Raw genomic sequence first — 23360 nt, 5'->3', positions numbered from 1 at the left:
GCACATTTTTTGGGTGGGTAGCTAACCTTAAGTTGTAAAAGATTAGGCAAGTCACGTTAAAGCTCTAGGGGCTTGACTGACTGGGGACCACTAGTATAGAATAGAAACATAGCCTAGAAACATTAGGTGCTGAATTCCGATCACGATTTATAGTGAGGGCATTATATATAGTCTTTTGATGAGATCATATTTTTTAATTGTTGAATCAAATTTATTATCCGTTGAATTCAAATTAGTTAATTTAATTCAACAATTAAAAGATACGGTCTCATTTAAGTACCATATCAAGCCATCTGAAAAAATGTTTTTTCTTTTAGTTACAAGATCATTTTCATAGAAGCCCAAACAATATGTCCAGAAAATAAAATATTAGAAGAAGGTTGGCCCAGTATATGATGGCAAGGGACAAGCAAGAACAACCGCAGCCTTATTGTTGTGGTATTGGATTGGGGTTAATTTGTGAAGGGAAAATTATAACAAAAGTTGACTTACAAGGTTGGCCCTGTATAAGCTGGCAATAGGGGTGGGCACTCAAACCGGCAAACCGGAAATCCGAGCCGAACCATACCGAACCAAACCGGAAAAAAACCGAGTTGACCAAAAAGTCAAAAACCGGTCAAAAACCGAACCGGACCGGTTTGGACCGGATTCGGATCCGGTTCCATGTCTTCAAAAACCGAACCGGGCCGAACCGAACCGGTGAAACTAAAAAAATATATAATTTCAATATATATTTATATTTAATGCTATATTTTTAATTTCACTAAAAAAAACCTAATATTTATCCAAGTTCAATGTCAAAATATCTCTCTTTTCTCACTTTAATATTTATTAATTATATGAAATTGAATAATTTGTTAATTTTCAAGTAAAAAAATAATATTTCAGTTGAGAATTGTATTACAAAACAATTTTAAAAAATAATTTTTATAATCCGGTTCAAAACCGAACCGGAACCGAAACCGGTTCAAACCGAACCGGACGGTTTTTGAATTTTTTTAATTAAAACCGAACCGAACCAAACCGCATGAATAGTATCAGATCGGTTCTAATTTGAGGCAAAAACCGGTCCAAACCGAACCGTGCCCACCCCTAGCTGGCAATCCCAAGGCTTATGCTATTTTTCACCTGCAAATTCACCGAGGAAAATAGAGTAATTGAAGAAGAGAGGTGGCGGGTTATGTCTGAGCGAGAGAGAGGGTTTGGAAGACGGCTCGTGTTAGACTTAGGTTTTGAGAAGGAAAATTGCATTTATATGTTGATGAAGTATAAATGCTTTGTCTTTGTGAGAAGTTTCCGCTTGGATCATTTTCCTTTGTTTTTTTTGAGGTCCTTTCCTATTGAAAGGAGCGATAGCATATTAAACTCACACACACAACACGGATGCTAGGACTCGAACCCAGGACCTTGCCTGAGAGAGTAAATACTCCAAACCACTACACTAGTGGGTCATTTGCGGATCATTTTCCTTTGTTGAATCTTAATTAGGAAGTAAAACCAATAAAAAGGTGTCTCAGTGCTGAACTTCTGAATCACACCCCAAAAAAAAAAGAAAAAGAAAAAAGAGGGCACATAAAAAAATGAAATAAATATTCAATCTAATTCCTACAAACAGTTTTCTAAAATGAAGACTGAAAGTCTAATTTATTCCTTATTACATGTGATGAGTGTTATTCAGCTAGATTTGGGGATAAATAAGTAGTTTGGCCTGATGAGTGGCTGATATAGAAAGGATTAAGAGAATTTGCGTTGTATATTTGCATCTGCCGTGCATCCTTTTGATCAACATGTTGGACCACGTTCCTGTAATTACAATATCCATATAAGCCATAAGTTCCATTATTGTTGAAGCACATATTATTCTGTTGAGCAGCCGGAGGTGACATGTTAATGGAAGCTTCTAGAAGGCTCTCCCAGCTCTCCTCGTCGGTATCATCTTCAAACTGAATCAATGGTTTCTTCTCGTCATAACCTCTATCAAGCTGAATTAATGGCTTCTCCTCGTTAGAACCTCTATCAAACTGAATTAAGGGCTTCTCCCATTTCGTCGTAACGAGGATATGATCCTTATTAATGTCGTCCTCTGTTGAAGTCGAGCTAGAGTACTCGACGAAAGATGATGGCACTGATGCTGATAAAGTTGGTGAAGAAGTTGGTGTAGAAGAGGACTCTGTCAGCTGCCACATGCCATTGAGAAAATTCTCGAGAGCATGAATTTGAATATGTGGGATTTGATCTATGAAGGGATATTCATATGCTCCACAGAACCCCATTGCCTTACACCACTCATAAAACTCACAGAGTTGATTTGCTTGGACAGCTGCCTTCTTGTAAATACCAAATGCTGATATGCAACTCCTGTATGGCATCTGAAACAGGCTGTCCAGAACCATAACAATTTCCCTCCGAAAGATTATGTAGCACATAAAGCTATCTCTAATGATATGCTTCATAGCCAACTGGACGAGGAAAGCTTTCGTTGCTGCTCCTGTGGGACGGCAGTCCATGACAAGGTCAATGAGGCTTTGCAGCTGTGGCAACACTTCAAGCATTCGACCAACTTCTGTCATTTTGTTTGGTAAGCTCTCAAATTGCCCTTCTTCTTCGTCTTCTTCTTCTTCTTCTTCTGCATATTCTTGACAGTGATGTTCTTGCTGATTGTAGGCTGGCTTGCTATCCAACCAAAAGCAATGAAGGGCTTCGTCAAGGAGCCGAGCATAGGATCTAATAAAGGCTGTGTAATCTTCAGATGCCGAGGATGAATCATCACGGAAGTGACACTGACTGAGAGACATCAGGCCATTGGATCGTGTCCAAAGGAGCTCAGACCGGAACTGGCTGTCTTCAGGCACAGCACGAAGCAGACGGTGGAGGAGGATTAGACACTTGAGTGCAACCCGCCAGCAGCGAGTCTTGCCAAAACGGCGAGTGAAGCTGAGTGAAAATTCTCTCAATGAAGATGGAGAGATGGAGAAGATTTTCAAGAGCTCCTGAATGTATTTTTCAGGCAATGGCAAGTCGTCAGGAGCTGTAGCTTTTACGATAATGAGTTCAACATTGCAGAACCCTCCAACAGTGGCAATCTTGGCATATCTCACAGAGCTGTGCTCTCTTAGAGCAGTGCAGACTTGCCGAAATCGCCTCTGCATGTTGAGAGACAGAGGGAACAGAGCTTGGGGCGGCAGGAGGAGGGTTTGTTTATTCAAGGATGAGAAATTAGCCTAAAATTAATATAGCCACACCACACCACATGTCCTGGGAGTTAAGAGTTGCTTTCTGGCTTCTGTGTATACAATGACAAACTTGTCTTTGGTAAGATCGACGCTACAACAAGAAGGAGGCCAGCTGCTAATCAATATATGCAACAAGAGACAACTCTGTGATGCATGCAGAAAGATGTACTGAGATAACTCCAAAGGGGTTTCTTGATTTCATCTTCGGTCGATTAGTTTACTGCAAAAGATTCTTCTACAGAGAATTCAACATCATTCAGAGCTAGGAACTTGGTTTTTTGTGTTTTCATACACCAGTAAGCCAGAGCTAACAATGTTAGTTAATAATAAAATATCATATCCCAAGTGCATCTGTAATTTGAACAAAGTTTATTCTCTATGTGTGGTAAACATTAGTTGTACTTGTATCGATACGAATTATTTTGGTACTTGACTTTTTATATCATGACTTAGTGACTATTAGTGGATTTGTTTCTACTTGAGGCATGGTTTCTGATATAGAAACCATTGTTGTTTCCACTGCTCATGTATAAATCTGGTTGGCATGCCCTGTTTACATAAACTACTGCAATGGATGCAGGCCTTGTTGAAGCATTCTACTTTGTAATGTATGTATGTAGGCTATTATTATAGCTTGTTGGATGGAGTTAGTGTTGAATGGTCTTGCACTTGCATTGGTCTTAGTGAATTCCTGTGGGGAATTGACAAAGATGCTTGACAAGATGTAGATAAGCATTTGGCTTCTTACGCCAAGAATGGAAATTGCATTAGGTTTTTCTCTTCCATTAATTCATGCATCAAAAGTTTAGAAGATAATGATATAAACAGAGATGAAAGACAAATGAGCCTGGGCCAATGGGTTCCACCACAGTGGTGGTAGCTTCCCCTTCCCCACCATGGCGCACCCCGTCAAACCCCAATGTGACAAAAAAAAGAAAAAGAAAAAAAATGACAAATGAGCCTGACCGTTCAAACATCCGGTAGCACATCTACTCAATGTACAATCCACACATACTAGATATATATAGGCATCAATTCAATGTGGAATGCACATTTTCTAGTATTGATTGACCACCTATAATTTTATCCAGGGTGATGTTCTATCAGATCTATCCTACCTGCATAGATTTCTTCTCCCTAAAGAAGATAAAGTTCAATATTAAATATTGAGGGTTTCGGAAATAATGGTGGTTCAAAAATACGGAAATATTAAGAAAATATCAATATCAATAAAAATTGAATAAAAACTACGACAATTGTGATAAATACATGGAAATTTTTAATGAAACTTTGTAAAAAGTTTATTTAGTCAATCATCTATTATTTTAACAACAAAAAAAAGAGAGGAAAGAAATGCATTGCATAGTAGGTTTGAGTGATTTAAGTTGATTATATTGCGAGTTAACAAACGCTTTAACTTAAAAAATCTAAAGTAATTAATGAAAGAAAATTAAACACCCTCTAGTAATTTATTTATTATTTTTTATGCCCATATCCTCTGTCTAAGAGCAAGTCCAACGGGCAAGTCGAGCCCGAGGCTAGGGGGGGAAAAAAATTTCGTTCCAGCAACCAGCCCAAGCCCTGGGGGCTTGTGGGTCCCACCAACTCGGGCCAGCCCGAAGGCGAGTTCAGCCCGCGCTGAAGCCCGCGGGCGCTGACGTCAGTGAGGGCGTTCAAATTTTTTTTACCATTGGCGCGTGTCAGTTCCAACGTGAAGATGCCACGTGTCGCGCACCCAGCCCTCCGATCAACATATCTGAATCCAATCCAACGGCTGGCCTTTTTTGGGCAATAAAATTATGAAAAAAAATTGAAATTTTTTTTTTAAAATTCTAAAAAATTCAGATTTTTTTTCTTCTATAAATACCTATCAATACCTTTCACTTTCAACACCAATCCTCATATATTTCATTATACTTCTACTATTATTCACTCTTTACTCAACATTTTCCTCTTTTTCACCTTGTATTTTTATTTCATATTTTTATGGCTTCTTCTATCAAAACCGGAGGGGCTTGGAGCACCATGGAAGATGTTTCCTTGTGTGAGGCTTGGCTCCAAATTTGTCATTGTCCCGTGTCCGGCAATGAGATGAAATTTTTTCATATGTGGAAAAAAATTCATGCCGAATTTTGTGAAAAAATTCCGGGGTCTACTCGTACGGAGATGACATTATCTAGTAGGTGGAAAATTCTCAATAAAAGAGTTGGAAAAATGGAGAGATGCCCTAGCAAAAGCGATGGACAACTATAGAAGCGGGAAAATCGTACTAACGAGGTAAGTATTTTATAATTTTTGTTTTATTAAGTTTAATCTCCTAATATATATATTTTGTTAATATTGCTTGCATTTTCAATATTTTGTTAATATTTCTTGCATTTTAAATATTTTGTTAATATTTCTTGCATTTTCAATATTTTGTTAATATTTCTTGCATTTTAAATATTTTGTTCATATTTCTTGCATTATCAATATTTTGTTAATATTTCTTGCATTTTAAATATTTTGTTCATATTTCTTGCATTATCAATATTTTGTTAATATTTCTTTCATTTTAAATATTTTGTCCATATTTCTTGCATTTTCAATATTTTGTTAATATTTCTTACATTTTCAATATGTTGTTAATATTTCTTGCATTTCCAATTGTTTCTTAATTTTCTTGCACTTCTAATTTATTTGTAAGGTTAATTGCATTTCCATTATTATTTTATTTGTTACATGCATATCGAATATATTTTAAATATTTATTGCATTTTCTATTTTTTTTTGTTAAATAGATGATTCAAGCACAAATGTGGTTCGGTGCAACCGGAGGTGGCAAAAAAAGTTTCAACCATCATGAATGTTGGGAGGTGGTGAAATATTGCAAACGCTTCATAATTATTCCGGCGGGTCCCGCCGTTGTGTTAAACGAGACGCCACTCCGTGATTCAATGACATCGGATTCACCTCTCGATTCCCCTATGAGTCAAGACTCACTCATCGAAAAGGAGCCGAGGCCCATTGGCAGAAAGGCAGCGAATGCAAAGAAAGCGGGCAATTCATGCAATAATAATTCAAAGTTTTTTGGAGCAAATTGCAAGGCAAAACGGCATAAGAATTGAAATGGAGCAGAAACGCCAGGATAACGAGTTGGCCCTTCAAGCTGAGTATGCACGAGAAATGGAGTATTTGCGCAAAAAAGATATGGACAAGACGGATCGGAAAACTATGGCGATGGATACAAGTCATATGTCCCCTGAAACAAAACAATTTTGGAAGCTAGAACGAAGGGATGTTATGAAAAGAAGACTTTTTCGGGATGATGGGCCTAGCAACACGGATTGGTTAAATGATGGAAACCATTAAATTAGTTAGCATACCTTTTATGTATTTGTATTTTTCATGTTTTCTATTAAAGTTGTTGTAATTCATGTATTTTATTTTAGTAGTAGTAATTCATAATGACTTGTATTAGATTTCTTTATTTAATAAACAAAGCATTCAATAAATTACCTTTTTATTCAACATATTCCATACTTCAAACAAAACAAAATAAAAATAAAAAAAACTACAAATAAGGCACAATAATAATAACAAACCACAACCAAACCATAATAAATAAAAATACAATACAACCTAACCATAACTAAATAAAACATAACCAAAGCATCTATGCTCCATCATTCATCTTCATTGCCTTTCACCGCCATAGATGCTCTATCAAGTGAACTTGACGCATTTCATGAATATATGAAGATTGCATCTCTGTATATCAATCTATCATTCGGTTCATCAAATGACCATCCCTCACCAACGGTCCCGGCCCAAACAGTTCTCCACTTGGCCCCATGGGCCTTTCATAAATCCGTGTCAATGGCGTGTGTAATAACTCAAAACAAAATATCAAAAAAGTAACAAAAATATCTAAAAAGTAGGATTAATATCTTCTAGCAAAAAGACAATTTTGCCCTCACATTATTTAATAGGAAAAAAAGTGACTTTTTGATCGGGAAATAATTTGGCAATTCCGCTTACGCCATTGCGTAGAGCACGGCGAAACGAGTCCGTAGACACGGAGTAGACTCGAATCGGAGTTGTAATGAAGAAGATACGATCAAAATACCGCGAAGGGCAAAATGGTAATTTGGTCACAAAGTCTGATTTTTATCCCTTTTCTCCTTCTCTCTCTCTCTCTCTCTCTCTCTCTCTCTCTCTCTCTCTCCTCCCGATTCGCCCCATGCCGCGACCTCTCCTTCTTCTCGACGTCGCCCCGGCCGCCACAGGTGGAGTCGATCTCCGCCGTTGGTACCAAACTGACCACCACTCAACCGCCGTCCTTTCCTGACCCGTCGCCGCTGTTGCCGTGGCCAGAGCTCGCCGGAATCTGCCATTTTTGCCGATTTTCCAGTTTGAACTTTGAGCTCCTTGTTCTTCCTCAATTCTCCACCAAATCGATCGAGTAAGGTATGGTTTCTCAGCTATTTTTCGTGTCCTAACTGATGGATGCATGGGTTTCGATCGATTTTGGCTCTAGAACGTTCGATTTTCAACTTGAAAATTGGCCGAAACTTCGGCCGCCGTGATTGGCCATTTCCGGTCACTTTTTGGGGTATGTCCAAGAACAAAAGTGACTCCAAATGGGGTGTTTTACCTAGGATAGGAGTTTGGAGTCTTGGTTCAGAGATTTTTCGGCAACCCAAAAATCGCTTTGGACAACCAATCTGCCCGCGCGTGTGGCAGCCCGTGGGCGAGGGTGGTGAAGTGACTCTGTGTAGTTTTGTGATCCTCGTGTCGTCACGAGAGCGTAGGAGTTCGTTTGAGCCCCGAACGAGTTTTTCATATGACGCGATCCTTGTCGCCAAAATGTTGGATCGTACTCAATTTTGGATATGTCGTACTACAAGATTCTAGGATCGTGTAGGATTCGACGGATTGCGAATCGGAGTCCCGGATACTCCGAAATAGCGAACCCTGGGGCTAGGGTTTGGATTTTAAGCGATAACGCGATTTTGGCTAATCCGACCGTCCGTTTCGGACCAAATTCGCGGAACATGGTTCCTTCTCTATGAGGAACCTTTAGAGAAGCCCAGATTGGCCATCGGAGGCTGTGGACCCGCAGGGTCCCGGGTCGGCCGATCTGACAGCTTATCGCTTAACTAAGCGTCGCGTCTTCCAAAACTGATCTAAGAGTCTAAAAAGCTAATGTGGGCTCAGGAGTAACTTGGATTTGAATGCACGTATTTCTAGGAGCCGGGGGCAGGGTGTTTAATTTAATTCTTTTATTGAGCAGTTTTATTAATTTAATCTTTATGGGTAATCAGGCACCAGAGGCCCGACAGAACCACAGGAGGGACCTTCAAGAGGTCCAGCTAGCTCGGACCAGCAGTGAGTGGACTTTCTTTCATAAATGATTTCATATAAATGAGTTATATAAATGATTTATATAAATAAGTTTACCTAAATGATTTTATATTGATTTTATACAAATAAGATTTTATGAAGGAGTTTATAATAGCTAATTTTATTATTTGACCTTGAATAAGTTTTATGAACTGTTTATTTCGAGCATGATTTGTGCTGTAAAATGCGTTGATTTACATGTTGCTTAGTTACTGAAGCTCCCGTAATATAAAAAGCAGAGTTTGAGAACTCTACCAGAGGAGATAGCAGTTAAATTTCAGTTTCACAAAAAGGCAGTGAGTTATTAGATTTTTCTAAAAATAGTTTATTTTAGAACCACCATGTACCCACCCTTTATTTGGTGATTACCCAGAATTGGACTGATGTCTACGGACATCCAGTCCGATTTTAGTTTACGTCAGTGCACTTGACTTTGCCTCATGAGTTTCGGGGATGCTCGGACCGTGAGTGCCAGGATTTGCGGCTCGGCATACTTGGTGTCCCGAGACCTGCCAGGATTGCGGCTCGGCTGACTCTGTGTCCCCGAGACCTGCCAGGATTGCGGATCAGGCTGACTACGGTCCCCTATATCCTGCCAGAGCGGCTCGAGTAGACTTGGTGTCATCGAGACCTGCCGGCGGATCAGGCTGATCATAGTCCCCTGATTTCGCCAGTTTGCGGCTCGGGTAGACTGCGTGTCGCCCGAGACCTGTCAGGGGAATTGACGGATTTTCAGGGGTACACTTAGGTGGTAGTTTTAAAGTAATTTGAGCACTTTTATGCAGCTATTGTTTTCAATCATCTTATATCAGTTTTCTCAATATACGTGCATGTTTTATCTCTTCATATAATTGTTCAGGTTTACAAATCTATATACATACGGTTATATATATCTTCGGAAGAATACTTTATATTAAACACGGTTGAACTCTAGCCTTACTTATTAAGTTATTTTACAACGGGGGTTATTATTATATTCTAACTTGTTTTTAAGAACCTTATTTTTGTCCACTCACAACTTTAAACTTGTTTTTCGCTCCCAGGTCGTAGAAGTGCGCAGGGATCCACCACCGAGCCACTCTTAGCTTCCGCACCGCCAAGAAACGTAAGATTTTGTTGTCAAAGTTCTGTAAACTTGTAGAAATGCTCTGATACCTAGTTTAAATTGACAAACCAAGTTGGAAAGTGTTTATTTGAGATATTCTAGCAGTTGGTGTGGTATTTGAGCTTGTTTGACAGGTGGAAGACTTTGGGTTTAGTCAAAATACAGGGGAGATTCTGCCGAATGTTTGGCAGAAGTCTAAGGGAAATTTTAAAAAAGCTTTTGAAATGAGAAGGGTAAAAAGGTCATTTGTGCCCGACATTCGCCAGGTGTGGGACACGCACAGGACTTTGCTCGAATTCCAAAGCGGAAATCGGGTCGGGTCCTGTCAGCGTGTTCATTGGATACGGTTCGTAGACCTCTAAAGCATCATAATCGTACTCATCCTCCACAATCATATTATGGAAGATGATGCAAGTCATCATAATGCTTCTGAGGATCTCCTCATCAAACATACGAGCCGCACCTCAAATAATCAACCACCGAGCTTGAAGGATGCAAAAACACATTTCGACATCTTTCCTGTATCCCTCTTGATAGGTAGCAAATAATTTTTGCTTCTGGGATTGGGGATTCGGAATGGATTTGACAAAAGTGGTCCACCTCGGGTAGATGCCGTCAGCTAGATAATAGCCCGTCTAGTACACTGTATTGTTGACTTGATAGGTTATATTGGGGCCCTGGCCTCTCAATACATCGTTGAAGACCGGGGATTGACCCAACACGTTGAGGTCATTTTGGGATCCTGCAACTCCAAAGAAGGCATGCCAAACCCATGTGTTCAAGCGAGCAACGGCTTCAAGGACGATACTTTTTTGGCATTTTCTATTTTCGTAATCACATTGCCAGGCAGTTGGGCAATTCTTCCATTGCCAATGCATGCAGTCGATGCTACCAATTATTCCTGGAAATCCTCGAGCTTCGGCTTTTTGTAGAAGTCATTGGAGGTCCTTGGGAGTAGGTCTACGCAGGTAGTCCATAGTGTACAGAGTTTCAATTGCTTGAGAAAATCTTACCAAAGCCTCCAACGTAGTGGACTTCCCCATCCGAGCAATCTCATCCACCTGATTAGCAAATGCTCCATACGCCAACATTTGTATAACAGCTGTAAGCTTTTGCTCCGGAAGAAGCCTCAAAACCCCAGTAGCATCACACTTTTGAACAAAGTATGCATCATAATTGCAAATATCATGCATGACTTTATTGAACAAATGAGGTTGCATTCTAAATCGCCTTCGAAAATCAACATCAAAGTACAAAGAAGTTGGGATAAATAATTTTCCAAAAGATTCTTACCCCGAGAATGCCTATATCTGTCCACATTCCAGCGGCGGCCGACTTGTGAACCACAGCAACGACCTTGGTTCTCTTTGTCTTGGAAAGCCACTGCTATGAGAACTTGTTCATCGACTTGTCTCTGCAACTCATTAATTTCATATGCTCTACAGTTTCTCTCATTTGTTTCTCGCTCTTGCCTCTTCAAGCATCTCCTACAATTTTTCATTGAGAATGAATGAAGTATGAAATCTAAACTCTGAGAAATGAAAATATAGAAAGATATGGTGTGAGAGGTATGAGCTCAGTCTCTGGTTTTATTGAAAATTTTTGCAAGATAGACATGCCACGTGGCTTGATTTGATTGGATGAAAATTTTATCTGAAATTTGAAATTCATTCGAAATTTGAACCCAAATTTATATAAAATTTGAATTTTGAAATTCATCCGAAATTTAAACCCAAATTTATCTGAATTTTGAATTTTGAAATTCATTCGAAATTTGAACCCAAAAATTTATCTGAAATTTGAAATTTGAAATTTGAAATTCATCCGAAATTTGAATCTAAAAATCTTATCCGGAAATTTTATCTGATTATGAATAGTCTTGACACGTAGGAACCCGAAAATTTTATCTGAAAATATTATCCAAATTAATTATTTTCATTAAAAAAGTTGTAAAAAAAACAAAAAAAAATGAATAGTAATTGCCCTTAGCCATGACAATAGATGGAAACACAAAATACTCTTTGCAAAGACAACCACTATTTACGTGAATAGTAACTGCCCTATCTCTCCCTTGCTATAAATAAAGGCAAATAGGTAAAGTTGCTCCAAATGTGTAAGGTATTTTCCTTAGACGGCATTTCCTGTTGAGCGGATCTGACCAGAACACATATGTGGCTCTGCAGCAGAAACAAGTCCAGCCCAGGTCAACAAGGCACCTCTCGATTGAAGATCGTGAGTTTCACGGCAAACACGAAATTGATTGACCCAACAATCAAAGATAGTTAGACACGTTTGTTTTGTAGTTCTAGACCTGCAATTTATTACTCCTTTCTGTTTTGTTGCTTTGCTTTCCAACTTGTGTGTTTAATGAATTAAGATTAGTTGTATTATTAACAAATAAATACATCAACTAGTGGCGGGCTCACTGTTGGAATTCAACTTTCTCATTGCTCAGTGCCAAACCTCGCAGTCAGTCCCAATTCCAAATTTCCAAGTCAACGCAGACAAGTCTTTCAAACCTGCGTCGGCCGCAATTAAAATACCACCATTCAAACTTCCCCTCCACCTCCAATCCCCACATCATCTCAATTCGCGCAGAAAATCTATGGAATTAATGAATTAACGAATTAACGAATCCCAAAACCATGTCCCCCTTCCTCCTTCCTCTTCTCATCTTTATCACCTTCATCGTCTCAAACCCGCCACCATGCTCAGCCCAGCTCTCCGCCTTCTCTATCACAGACTCCCCATGGACTCCAGCTCAGCAGAACAAAACCCTCCTCTCCCCAAACTTGGTCTTCGCCGCCGGTTTTCTTCCCCTACCCACTTCCCCAAATCTCTTCAACTTCTCAGTCTGGTACCGCAACATCTCCATAGGAGACTCTGTCGTTTGGTCCGCCAACCCAAAGACTCCGGTTGGCCTCACGGCAAGCCTTGTCGTCACCGCCGCCGGCGTGCTCCGTCTCAGCAACTCCTCCGCTGGTGGAAATGTAAACTTGTGGCCAGGACCTCACTCACAGAATCCAAACACCACCAAACTCGTCCTCCGCGACGATGGTAATTTGATCTTTGGCAAGTGGGAGAGTTTTGATTTTCCAACCGATACCATATTGCCAAACCAGATTATGTCAGGGACTAACATTACTCTCTTCTCCAAGAATGGCAAGTTCAGCTTCGTCAATGCAAGCAAATTAGTTTTCAATCAGACCGACGTTTATCAACCCATAGACAACGCTTTCCGGATGCTGGACTCCACCGGAAAACTGCAGCAGGAAAATGGAGATTCATTCGTTACGTCCGATTTTGGGCTGAACCGATCTCGAAGATTGACCATAGACGACGACGGGAATCTCAGAATTTACAGTTTCGATCAGAACCCTAGAGAATGGACCGTCGTTTGGCAAGCAGGGTACGAATTGTGCAAAGTTCACGGCATGTGCGGGCCTAATGCCATATGTGTCAGCGATGGTTCGAGTTCTTCGGACTGTGTATGCCCACCTGGGTTTAAAGAATCCGTCGGTGGAATCAAAGATAGTGGATGCGAAAGGAAAATTGAGCTCACGAATCTTGCCAACACCAAATTTCTACGGCTTGATTATGTCAATTTCACAGGTGGGTCGAACCAAACCAATTGGCCAGCCACTAATTTCAGTGTTTGTGAATCGAGGTGTTTGGCTAAAAACAATTGTCTCGGGTTCATGTTCAAATACGACGGCAAAGGCTACTGTGTGCTTCAACTCGATAGATTATTATACGGGTACTGGTCTCCGGACACCGAAACCGCTATGTTTCTTCGGGTGGACAACTCGGAAGCAGACCCGACCAAGTTCACCGGGATGACGGAGTTGCTAGAAACGACATGTCCCGTTCAGATAAGCCTCCCTCTACCGCCACAAGAATCCAACACAACGACAAGAAACATTGTGATCATCTGTACCCTTTTTGCAGCTGAGCTGATCTCCGGGGTGCTTTTCTTCTGGGCTTTCATAAAGAAATACATCAAGTACAGAGACATGGCCCGTACCCTGGGTCTGGAGTTCCTTCCCGCCGGCGGGCCCAAGCGGTTCTCGTACGCCGAGCTCAAAGCCGCCACGAAAGACTTCTCAAATCTCATAGGCAGAGGAGGCTTCGGCGATGTTTACAGAGGAGAGCTGAGCGACCAGCGCGTTGTGGCCGTCAAGTGTTTGAAGCATGTCACCGGCGGCGACGCTGAGTTTTGGGCTGAGGTGACCATTATTGCTCGGATGCACCACCTCAACTTGGTACGCCTATGGGGCTTTTGCGCTGAGAAAGGTCAACGGATCCTAGTCTACGAGTACGTCCCTAACGGGTCCCTCGACAAGTACCTTTTCCAACCGGGTCGGGTTGTGTCTTCGGAGCCTGAGGAAGAAACGGGTGTTTTGGTGGATAATGGTCAGAGACCGATACTGGATTGGGGGATCCGGTACAGGATTGCATTGGGCGTGGCGAGAGCCATTGCTTATCTTCACGAGGAGTGTTTGGAGTGGGTTTTGCATTGTGATATCAAGCCGGAGAATATACTTTTGGGTGACGATTTTTGCCCCAAGATATCGGATTTCGGGTTGGCGAAGCTGAAGAAGAAAGAGGACATGGTGACCATATCTCGGATGCAGGGGACCCGCGGGTACATGGCGCCCGAATGGGTGAAGATGGACCCGATCACACCCAAGGCAGACGTGTACAGCTTCGGGATGGTTTTGTTGGAACTTGTGAGTGGGGTCAGAAACAACGAGATCCAGGGGTCAAGGATCGAGAGCGAGGACTGGTATTTTCCGAGATGGGCTTTTGATAAGGTGTTTAAGGAGATGAACGTGGAGGACATTTTAGACCGTCAGATCAAGCATTCTTATGATAGCCGGCTGCACTTTGATACGGTGAATCGCATGGTGAAAACGGCCATGTGGTGCCTGCAGGATCGACCGGAGTTGAGGCCGTCGATGGGGAAGGTGGCTAAGATGTTGGAGGGGACGGTGGATATCACTGAACCAAAAAAGCCCACAATATTTTTCCTCACCGACGACTAGTCTCCGGACTAGAATAATGTCGTAGACTAGTTGCTTGCTGTCTGAGTGTCTCACTCCCAATTCCCACGGACAGTGGATCGAGTTTGGGCCTGTTGTAAAACACTCGTCCTTGTGCAGTTATGATTTTAGTGCCCCAACCCCAAATTTGGGCTTGCACTTGTATAATAAAATCTTAAGAGTCCAAGATCGAAGATGTGAAGAAAGCTACATATAATTATGCTTATAAATCAGATTGAATTTAAAAAAATAAAAGACAGATGGAATCAAATTGTGTTTTTTGTTTATTTTCTTCTTATTTTTAAAGAAATAACTGAGGATGAATAAAAAGTTAGGAATGAAGGTAAACCGCTAGCATGGGCATTGGCTTTATACAAAAGATATGTTGAGCTTGAGGGTTATTTTACATAAAATAAAATCATATATAATGGAAGGACATCATCCTCCAACCATTTTGCCCAAAAGAAGAAAGATTTGCCGCCTAAATCAAACACAAGGAAAGAAAATAAATTTTTTTTAAAAAAAGAAAAAGAAATCTTGGACACTCTTTAATTTACACACAGAAACCACAATACGAGTAACATAATCATCATCCTACATCAGAAAATCAAAATAGAAAATTAAAACTAAAAGCAACATAAAGTAAGGAAACATATCACGGCAGCCTCCCAACAATGGAGGAGAAAAGAAAAAAGAAAAAAAATTACTTGTTGGCCTTAAATTGGCCTTAAGTTTGAAAGGCATTCATTTATATAAGTTTATTTACAGAGAGTTTCTATTAAGGGATGCTTTTGTAGGGCTCACTCCACATTGTATTTCACTAATTCAAACTGTCTATTTTGTAGATATTCATTCAAATATCATTTCTACAAAAAATCACTTAAATCCGATATCATTTGACCATTCAATTAATGATTAAAATTTAAATAATTTCTTAAAACACCGTATTTATTAATTTTGTTAGTTCTAAAGAGTATCTCTTAAATAATTTTTTATTTGAGAGATATCTGGATAAAAAGTTGAGTTTTAAAAAAGAGAGGTATATAGCCCAATTCTCCTCATAAAAGAAAGGTAAAAAAGAGAGCCCAATAATTCATCAATATTTCTTAAACATGTGGCATGTCACAGTGGCACATAGCTAGCGTGCGACAGGATCGGATAGCGTGTAAATTGGGAAATTTACGCAAATGAAATGAAACCCCAACCCTTACCCCCAAAAAAAAAAAAAACAAACAATGAAACCCAACCCAGATGCACAGCACAGTGTGTAACATAACAACAACAGCCAAGAGCCAGCCAGCCAGCACGTTGAAGAATTCAGATGGCAGAGCCCAGCGGCACCTAAAACAGGAATAAACTTCAAAAACTAACAAAAGAAGAAAAGCAGAGTGTCTGTCTCTGAATCTCGGTGTCCTTCATTCTTTCGCTCCTTCACTTCCTATTATTATAATTCACAAACAACTCCAGTATGAATCTCTCCGATTCTAAAATGTCCCAATAAACTGAAGGAGAAAAAACAAGCTCTCAAGGTCATGGCGTTGAAATCGACCGGCCGAAATCTCTCGTTCGATATTCTGAGCAGAAACGGCTCCCTCGATGAAGAAGAAGCAATCTTCTACCGATCCAACTCAGATCCAATCCAATCCAATCAGCACAACAACGACAAGCCCGCCCGACGAAAACGCAAGAAGAAGAAGAAGAACACCACCACCACCCACAGCTCCATACCCGAAAGCCCGACAAACGCCACCGTTTCGAATTCCTTCCCTCACAATTCCAGTAGCAAAAAAGGAGAAACCAGCGGGATTAACGGAAGCGGATTGGAATTCAGTTACAGTCAGACCGTGCTGTGCCCTGCCACTACGGAGGTCAGCGATCCGGAGTTTCAGAAATTGCGTGGCACGGCGGAACTGAGACAGAGGCCTGTCAATGGGAGCGCCGGAGGAGTTGTCGGTGAAACGCAAACGACGTCGTTCCGCATTGAAGCCGAGGACAAGGAGGACAGTGGAGTGGAGGCGGGTTCGGTGAGTAAGCAGAGAAGCGAGCCAAATGGGAACGCGGTCCCGAAATTGCAGACCGCCGAGTCTTTGGATTGGAAGCGACTCATGGCCGAAGATCCAAATTGTGAGCCTTTTTTTTTTTGTATTTGTTTCTCTCATACAATTTGTGTTTGATTTTAAATTCTTCTTCTTCCTCTGTCTTTAAAAATAATTGTTCAAAAACATTTCCCTCAGATTTGTTTTCAGTGGACAAGTCGCCGGTCAAGTACTTCATGGAAGAGATGTCTAATGGGAATTCATTGCGGAGCACAACAACACTTGGCAATGAGAAAGAACGAGAGAGAGTTTATGACACCATCTTCCGCTTACCATGGAGATGTGAATTGGTATTTTAAGCAGCTATCTTTTTCTGGACCCTTGATTTGATAACATGTGTATAAAACTGTGTCTCAACTATGACCAATTTTGTTGCAGCTTATAGACGTTGGTTTTTTTGTCTGTTTTGATTCATTTCTGTCATTGCTCACTATCATGCCAACAAGAATTGTAATGACTCTTTGGAGGCTTCTACATTCAAGGTTAGTTTTCTTTGTTCACTCTTCCCTTCTCCATTCATGTCATAAAATTGGGTCATTCCATTTAAACAATCTGAGTCCTTCCAGTGCTTCGAAGTCCGAGCCACTAGTGTAACTCAGTTTCCATGCTGCGTTTTTTTGGTTTTCTTCGTGTGTTTGGTTAAATCATAATAAATGTGATATTCAAAACATAACCTAACCATACTTGTGGCAGGCAGTTTAAGAGGCCATCTGCAGCAGAGCTGTCTGATTTTGGGTGTTTTACTATAATGGCTTGTGGAGTCACTCTGTTGGAGCAAACAGGTTAGTTAACAATACAATTATGTTATTCTCTCACGTAGTGTCTTATTGCAGCCAATATGTTGGCATTCTTACAATCTGATGACTGATCCCATTAATTAGAGCAAGAGTTGGATGTAGTATACTAATTGTACTATTTATTTATTTTCTTGCCTCAGATATCAGCTTAATATATCACATGATCCGCGGTCAAGGAACAATCAAATTATATGTGGTGTACAATGTGTTGGAGGTAATTAAAGTTTATGATCTTGTAATACTTGTGTCTATAGAGAGTTACTTTTTGTGTACCTATTGGACCAACAAAGGGAAAATTTAAAATAGATGAAACATAGCATCTTATGCCCTGGCTGGTAAACAGTTATTACCTTAAGCTGGGGTTAATAGTCTGACTCATTCATACATTCTACCTTGTTAGGATGCTTAATCTATGATGAACAGGCCATGGTGGTTGTGGTCTGTCAACTTGATATGCTCTTGAGTGCATTATTTGTTATTGTGTTCTACCTGTAACTCATGCATAACAGTTTTTGTCTCTCCATACAGATATTTGATAAACTCTGTCAAAGTTTTAACCCAGATGTATTGCAAACTCTATTTAACTCGGCAGAGGGGCTTGCCAGTTGTCCACCAGAAAACATGAGATTCTGGATATGGAGATTCATTTGCGACCAAGCTTTAGCTGTGGCAGCCTCAAATATCCTTAATTTGGAAATTATCATTTTCTCAACCAAAAAAAATTCCCTCCATTTTTCATGGATAACCTATGGATTCCTTGACTATACATACTTATTCATTCATTTATCTTATTAGCTCAGGCAATTACTTTGTCAACCTGCATAGTTGCTCACAATAATGCCTTGTTGGCTTTGCTGGTATCCAATAACTTTGCTGAGATAAAAAGCAATGTATTTAAGCGATACAGCAAGGACAACATTCATAGTCTGGTATACTTTGGTGAGTTAGCTTCTTGCCAATATTTTATGGTCTATTTGCTTTCATTTGCGTCTTCAGTAGCTAAATAAAACAAAATATTGTAGTCTTAGCCACTGAAAACATTGCAAGCTTGCTGGCTTCATCTTTTCTGACAAGCACTGATGCATTCCTGCTCATAGAGTTATAGTATAGCAAGAATACTTATCATTTGCTACAATGTGCTTTCTACTACTAAAGTTTAGCTCATATGCTGGGTAGAAAAATTGTAACGTTTTGGTTATATATGAACATGAATTGATTAGTGTCAGTGATTTTGTGTCTTCTGTCCTAGTTAAACTACTATAGACCTATTATACTGCAGAGGCTAGACAAGATTTTGGGAACTTTTTGGTTTCATAAAGTTTTACCTCATTTTTCCAATTAATAACAAGTCATCATACTTGCTATATTTTTCATAAAAAGTCTTTGAGCTGCTTTCTTTCTTTATTTAATAAACTATTGGTTGCCTTCATTTTTACCAGTGATTAACATGCATTCACAGCAATGTATAAAGCTATAAGATCATTGTATGGTGTCCCAAGTTCACCAATGATTATTAAGCTAATGTTGTTGCATAGAGAAAATAGAATGTGTATAAGGAGTCCCATATTATGTGATGATTACAGAAAAGAACACAGGCCCAAATCTCTGTGTGAGCATGCTTTTCTTGTATGACCCCAAGGAACATGTCCTATGAGTTTCTTAAACTTCAAGATGCTTGTATAAATTTCTCATATCGATTCGAAATGATGGCTATATTGCTATTTTATTGTTGATTGGTCTCCAGTCTGGGAAGAGGCTAATATACAGAATCCCAGTATACACATTGGTGCAAAAGATTTAAAATGCTTTTAATTTCCCTCATATTTCTGCATTCTGTGGTTGAGAAAAAGAAAGGATGCCACTTCGTTATATTTGGTGTCTAGTTTTTCTCTCAGGTTCAATCTTTTCATTTGGTCTGACATTCCTTTTTTAACTCATTTTATATTTGTTTTCTTGCGAACAGATTCAGTAGAGAGATTCCACATTTCAGCATTTGTCTTATTCGTTTTAGCTCAAAACATTCTTGAGGCTGAGGGTCCCTGGTTTGAAAGTTTTCTTTCTGTAAGTTTACCTAAACATTTTGATGAGAAATTGTTCTTTATAAATAAATAAAATTCTGCGCAGCAACGTTTTGATCAGAAACTGTTTTAACATTTGGGTACTGCAGAATGCTCTCTTGGTATACGTCTGTGAAATGATTATTGATATCATAAAGCACTCATTTATTGCTAAATTCAATGACATAAAGCCCATTGCATATTCTGAGTTTCTTGAAGACCTCTGCAAGCAGGTATTCTACATGTATCTTTGGTGTGACTATATCTACATATCAAGGGGAAATAATATAGGTCCATTGCACTTCACTTCAAAGAAATGCATATTTTTGTGTTTTCACATGCTGGCCAGTCTTGAGAATGTTTAACTGCTGTGCAGTGAACCATAATACAGATATAATTTCTTTGCTTTGTACATATAAATGATGTCCATTACAACATTATAAACACTGAATACTATTTCCCCTTCTGGATATTGTGTTCTAAAAAGCTGACCCTCTGTTTTCTTATCCTTAGACTTTAAATATACAAACAGAGGCTTCAAAGAAAAATCTCACTTTCATTCCTCTGGCACCAGCTTGTGTGGTAAGACACTTGTTAATACTTATCTTCGCATTTCTTATCATGATTGAATGCATCCCCACTTTTCTATGGTAGATTGAGAAATCCGAAAAAATTTATGCATGGAATGAAACAGGTAGTTTAAGACAATATAGCCTTTGCATTTAAATGCAGCACTGAATTACTCATCTAGAAAATGCTACATGTGGTGTGAAAAGTTCACTAGTTGCTGATACTATACATAGAATTAGGGTTATGATATAAGGTTTGTGCTGCGTTGAAAATAAAAAGGCAATCAATATGTATGACATCCATTTTGGGGAGAACCAATGGGGGAGATGGGTCGAAAATGGAGTTTTCTTAAACACATTAAAATATTGAATTTTGGGTGTGAATATTGTTATTAATATTAATTATTAAATGATAATCCTTATCAGTATTATTATCTTTGTTTTAGGTCATCCGAGTGCTTACTCCAGTATATGCTGCTCGCCTTCCCTACAGCCCCCTTCCGTGGAAACTCTTTTGGATTCTTGTCCTGTTTGCCATGACCTATGTTATGCTGACAAGCCTCAAGGTGTTGATAGGCATGGGCCTCCAGAAACATGCCAGTTGGTATGTCAATAGGTGCAGTAGGAGGAAACACCATCTTCATTATGATTGATAGGTTGATTGTAAAGAAGGGAAATCATTAGATTTTCACATATCAGGTTCAACTTCTCTCACTGCAGAAGTGTTCTGTTAATTCTGCTGAAGGGAACCTCACCTAAGCAGTTGAAGGCCAAGGTTTCTGCGGAATTATGTGTTAGACCATCAGAGGGCTCCAAAGATATATGGTGATTAGGACAGCATAAGCTAGAGAAACCCATATTTTGGTCATTTCTCTTTTTGGCCAGAACATCTTGTAGTCTAAGTTATGCATGGTTATTACCATCTAATTTTGTTACAAAACCAGGGTTGGTTGCCGGTTCGAGTTGCCACTGTGTATAACAAAGGTAAATGCCACAACCTTTCCATTTCTATCATGTAAGGAGTGGTATGAACTATCGTCGTGTCTCTAATTGACATAAAATGCCTTATTTTTTTGGGTCTGAGAATACTTCATTGAAAAGCCCGAAAAGGCAAAGGCAACAACAAACACAAAACAGGGGAGATCCCCAGAGCAATACAAGTAAATCACAAGGAGGCCATCGATACCTTCCAGGAGAATGAAATGGAAATACAAGAAGTAAACTACCATATAACAGAAAGTTAACTGCTAGGGGGTCATGGCAAACCATCCTTAGCCAAAACCAGAACCAATGAGGGAGACGGCTGTGAGGCCCAACGCATAGATCGCACCCTCATGTTTGACAGAGCTGCTGCAGCATGGGCAGCTTGATTTGCTTGGCGAGAGATCCATTCCCACTTAATCGAGATGAACCACGAAGAAAGCCTTCTGATTTCCAAAATGAGGGGGATAATTCTCCAGTTGCCATGCAGATTTTCGTTTCTCATACAAGAGATAACATCCATTGAATCACTTTGAAGTATAATCTTATGACAGTTTTCCTCTTTTGCTAACAGTAACCCCTCCAAGACAGCTTCGGCTTCCACCTCAACTGCTGAGTTTCTGAGACATGCCTGACTCAAACCTGCCAACAATCTACCTTCAGAATCATGCAGACAGCAACCCACACCGCCCTGCAGAGAGTTCTCGTGCCATGCTCCATCCACATTTACCTTAACATAAGGTTGAGGAGGAGCCTTCCAGAGAGCATGGGGAGGAGAAGCTGAGGGAGTAGGACACGTAATAGCTTCCACAGTAGGACAAAGTTCCCCCCATAAAGAAAGAACTCTTCTAATAACAGAATAAGGACAGGGGGAGCGACCTTCAAAAAGAGCAGAGCACCTCTCTTTCCAGATTATTCAACTTCAGAAAGAACTCTTCTAATAACAGAATAAAATGCCTATTTGAAAGCACTCTAATTATTCAACTTGAGGCATTCATGCACAGATGAAGTATAAATGGAGCATTTCACTTTCTTTTTGGTAAATGTTAAGGGAGCATAGCCATAATATAAATTGAGCATTTGACTTTCTTTTTGGTAAATGCTATGATCAGGATCATAGAGCATTTCGCCTCCGCAAGATTTTCAGAAACTGAAATTAAGTGGTCGATTCACCGTGAGAATTTAGGGCAGATAAAGGATGAGAATTTAATTGACAAAAGATAAATGTTGAAAAACTATGAGGTGCATTTTTGTTGCCTACATCAAATGCTAAAACACAAGTATTAGAAATCTGATCGGACAGTAATTCCAACACTTTACCCTTCATAATGTAAATTCTAGAATGTAGGAAAAATCTCTCAGACCACGCCTTTCATTTCCTTCTTTAGCATTTTACCCTACATTACTGTTTGGGCCTATATTTAGCACGCCAAAGAAATCCAAAAAAAGGGGCCCATGGCGAAGTTACTTGCCCAGCCTAAGAAAGACCAAACATGGAAGTTGTCATTAAGGCTTCAAGGATCAGCCCACAAATTTTGATTGGGCTCAAACCCAAGAGATTAAAAACACACCCACGTGGCTACCTCAGCTTTGAAAAGTCAGGAATTCCAACTAAAATTTTTATATGAGAAGAGACGTCTCTGAAACACTGCCAACAGAAGATCAAAACCTCATATGTATTCAGAGATTTTGCTCCAAAGCAATACACCATCTTCCAAGGAATTTATGGGTCACGCTTTCAAAAGCAAGAAACAGGGAGTTGTTCAGAAAATACAAAAGAAAAACCAAACCGCCATAAAATCAGCCCACACAGACGATGGCATTGAAATAGAAAGCTGCCACCCAGGAAACCAGGGAAGGGATTGCTTTAGGAGGTGACTACTGAGAGCCTATCTGCCATGATTGATAAAAATCCTTTCTACTTTACATTTTAGGAGATCTTTTTGCCGCCCATTATTAAAATTAAAACCACCTCCCCAAGAAGGTCTCTTATAAAAACAGAAGTAGGCAAGAAAGAAAAGGACACTCAATTCATCAATCAATCAAAAAAAAACAACAACAAGAAAACAACCAAAAGCTCACTTGGATTCCAAGA

General features: G+C 39.8%; 3 protein-coding genes across 3 annotated transcripts; 2 read left to right on the top strand and 1 right to left on the bottom strand.

The window, feature by feature from the left end:
- Window positions 1-1670: 1670 nt before the first annotated feature.
- On the bottom strand, window positions 1671-3149 carry LOC117617734 (probable clathrin assembly protein At4g32285). Its single transcript, XM_034347250.1, has one exon. It carries the CDS (start codon window positions 3147-3149, stop codon window positions 1671-1673), a length of 1479 nt encoding a protein of 492 aa, XP_034203141.1.
- Window positions 3150-12162: 9013 nt separating this feature from the next.
- Window positions 12163-15031, top strand: LOC117614787 (G-type lectin S-receptor-like serine/threonine-protein kinase At1g34300). The gene has a single exon (XM_034343690.1). The coding sequence runs from the start codon at window positions 12369-12371 to the stop codon at window positions 14766-14768; it is 2400 nt and encodes a 799-aa protein (XP_034199581.1). The 5' UTR covers window positions 12163-12368; the 3' UTR covers window positions 14769-15031.
- Window positions 15032-16006: 975 nt separating this feature from the next.
- Window positions 16007-21370, top strand: LOC117614573 (protein POLLEN DEFECTIVE IN GUIDANCE 1). The gene is made up of 11 exons (XM_034343429.1): window positions 16007-16889; window positions 17000-17151; window positions 17240-17343; window positions 17555-17643; window positions 17799-17872; window positions 18187-18337; window positions 18430-18597; window positions 19622-19719; window positions 19826-19948; window positions 20229-20297; window positions 20731-21370. Exons 1-11 carry the CDS (start codon window positions 16298-16300, stop codon window positions 20935-20937), a joined length of 1827 nt encoding a protein of 608 aa, XP_034199320.1. The 5' UTR covers window positions 16007-16297; the 3' UTR covers window positions 20938-21370.
- The last annotated feature ends 1990 nt before the right edge of the window (window positions 21371-23360 follow it).

This window comes from Prunus dulcis, chromosome 1 (assembly GCF_902201215.1).
Source record: "Prunus dulcis chromosome 1, ALMONDv2, whole genome shotgun sequence".
Taxonomy (NCBI): Eukaryota; Viridiplantae; Streptophyta; class Magnoliopsida; order Rosales; family Rosaceae; genus Prunus; species Prunus dulcis.
Note: the sequence above shows the minus strand (reverse complement) of the source record. Positions and strands in the feature narration are given on the sequence as shown.

Excerpts from the sequence above, each read along its gene's own strand:
- LOC117617734 (XM_034347250.1), bottom strand. The coding sequence starts at position 3,149 with ATGCAGAGGCGATTTCGGCAAGTCTGCACTGCTCTAAGAGAGCACAGC.
- LOC117614787 (XM_034343690.1), top strand. The coding sequence starts at position 12,369 with ATGTCCCCCTTCCTCCTTCCTCTTCTCATCTTTATCACCTTCATCGTC.
- LOC117614573 (XM_034343429.1), top strand. The coding sequence starts at position 16,298 with ATGGCGTTGAAATCGACCGGCCGAAATCTCTCGTTCGATATTCTGAGC. Across the intron at positions 17,644-17,798 it reads CACTCTGTTGGAGCAAACAG|ATATCAGCTTAATATATCAC; the intron begins GTTAGTTAACAA and ends TTCTTGCCTCAG. Across the intron at positions 19,720-19,825 it reads GGTTTGAAAGTTTTCTTTCT|AATGCTCTCTTGGTATACGT; the intron begins GTAAGTTTACCT and ends TGGGTACTGCAG.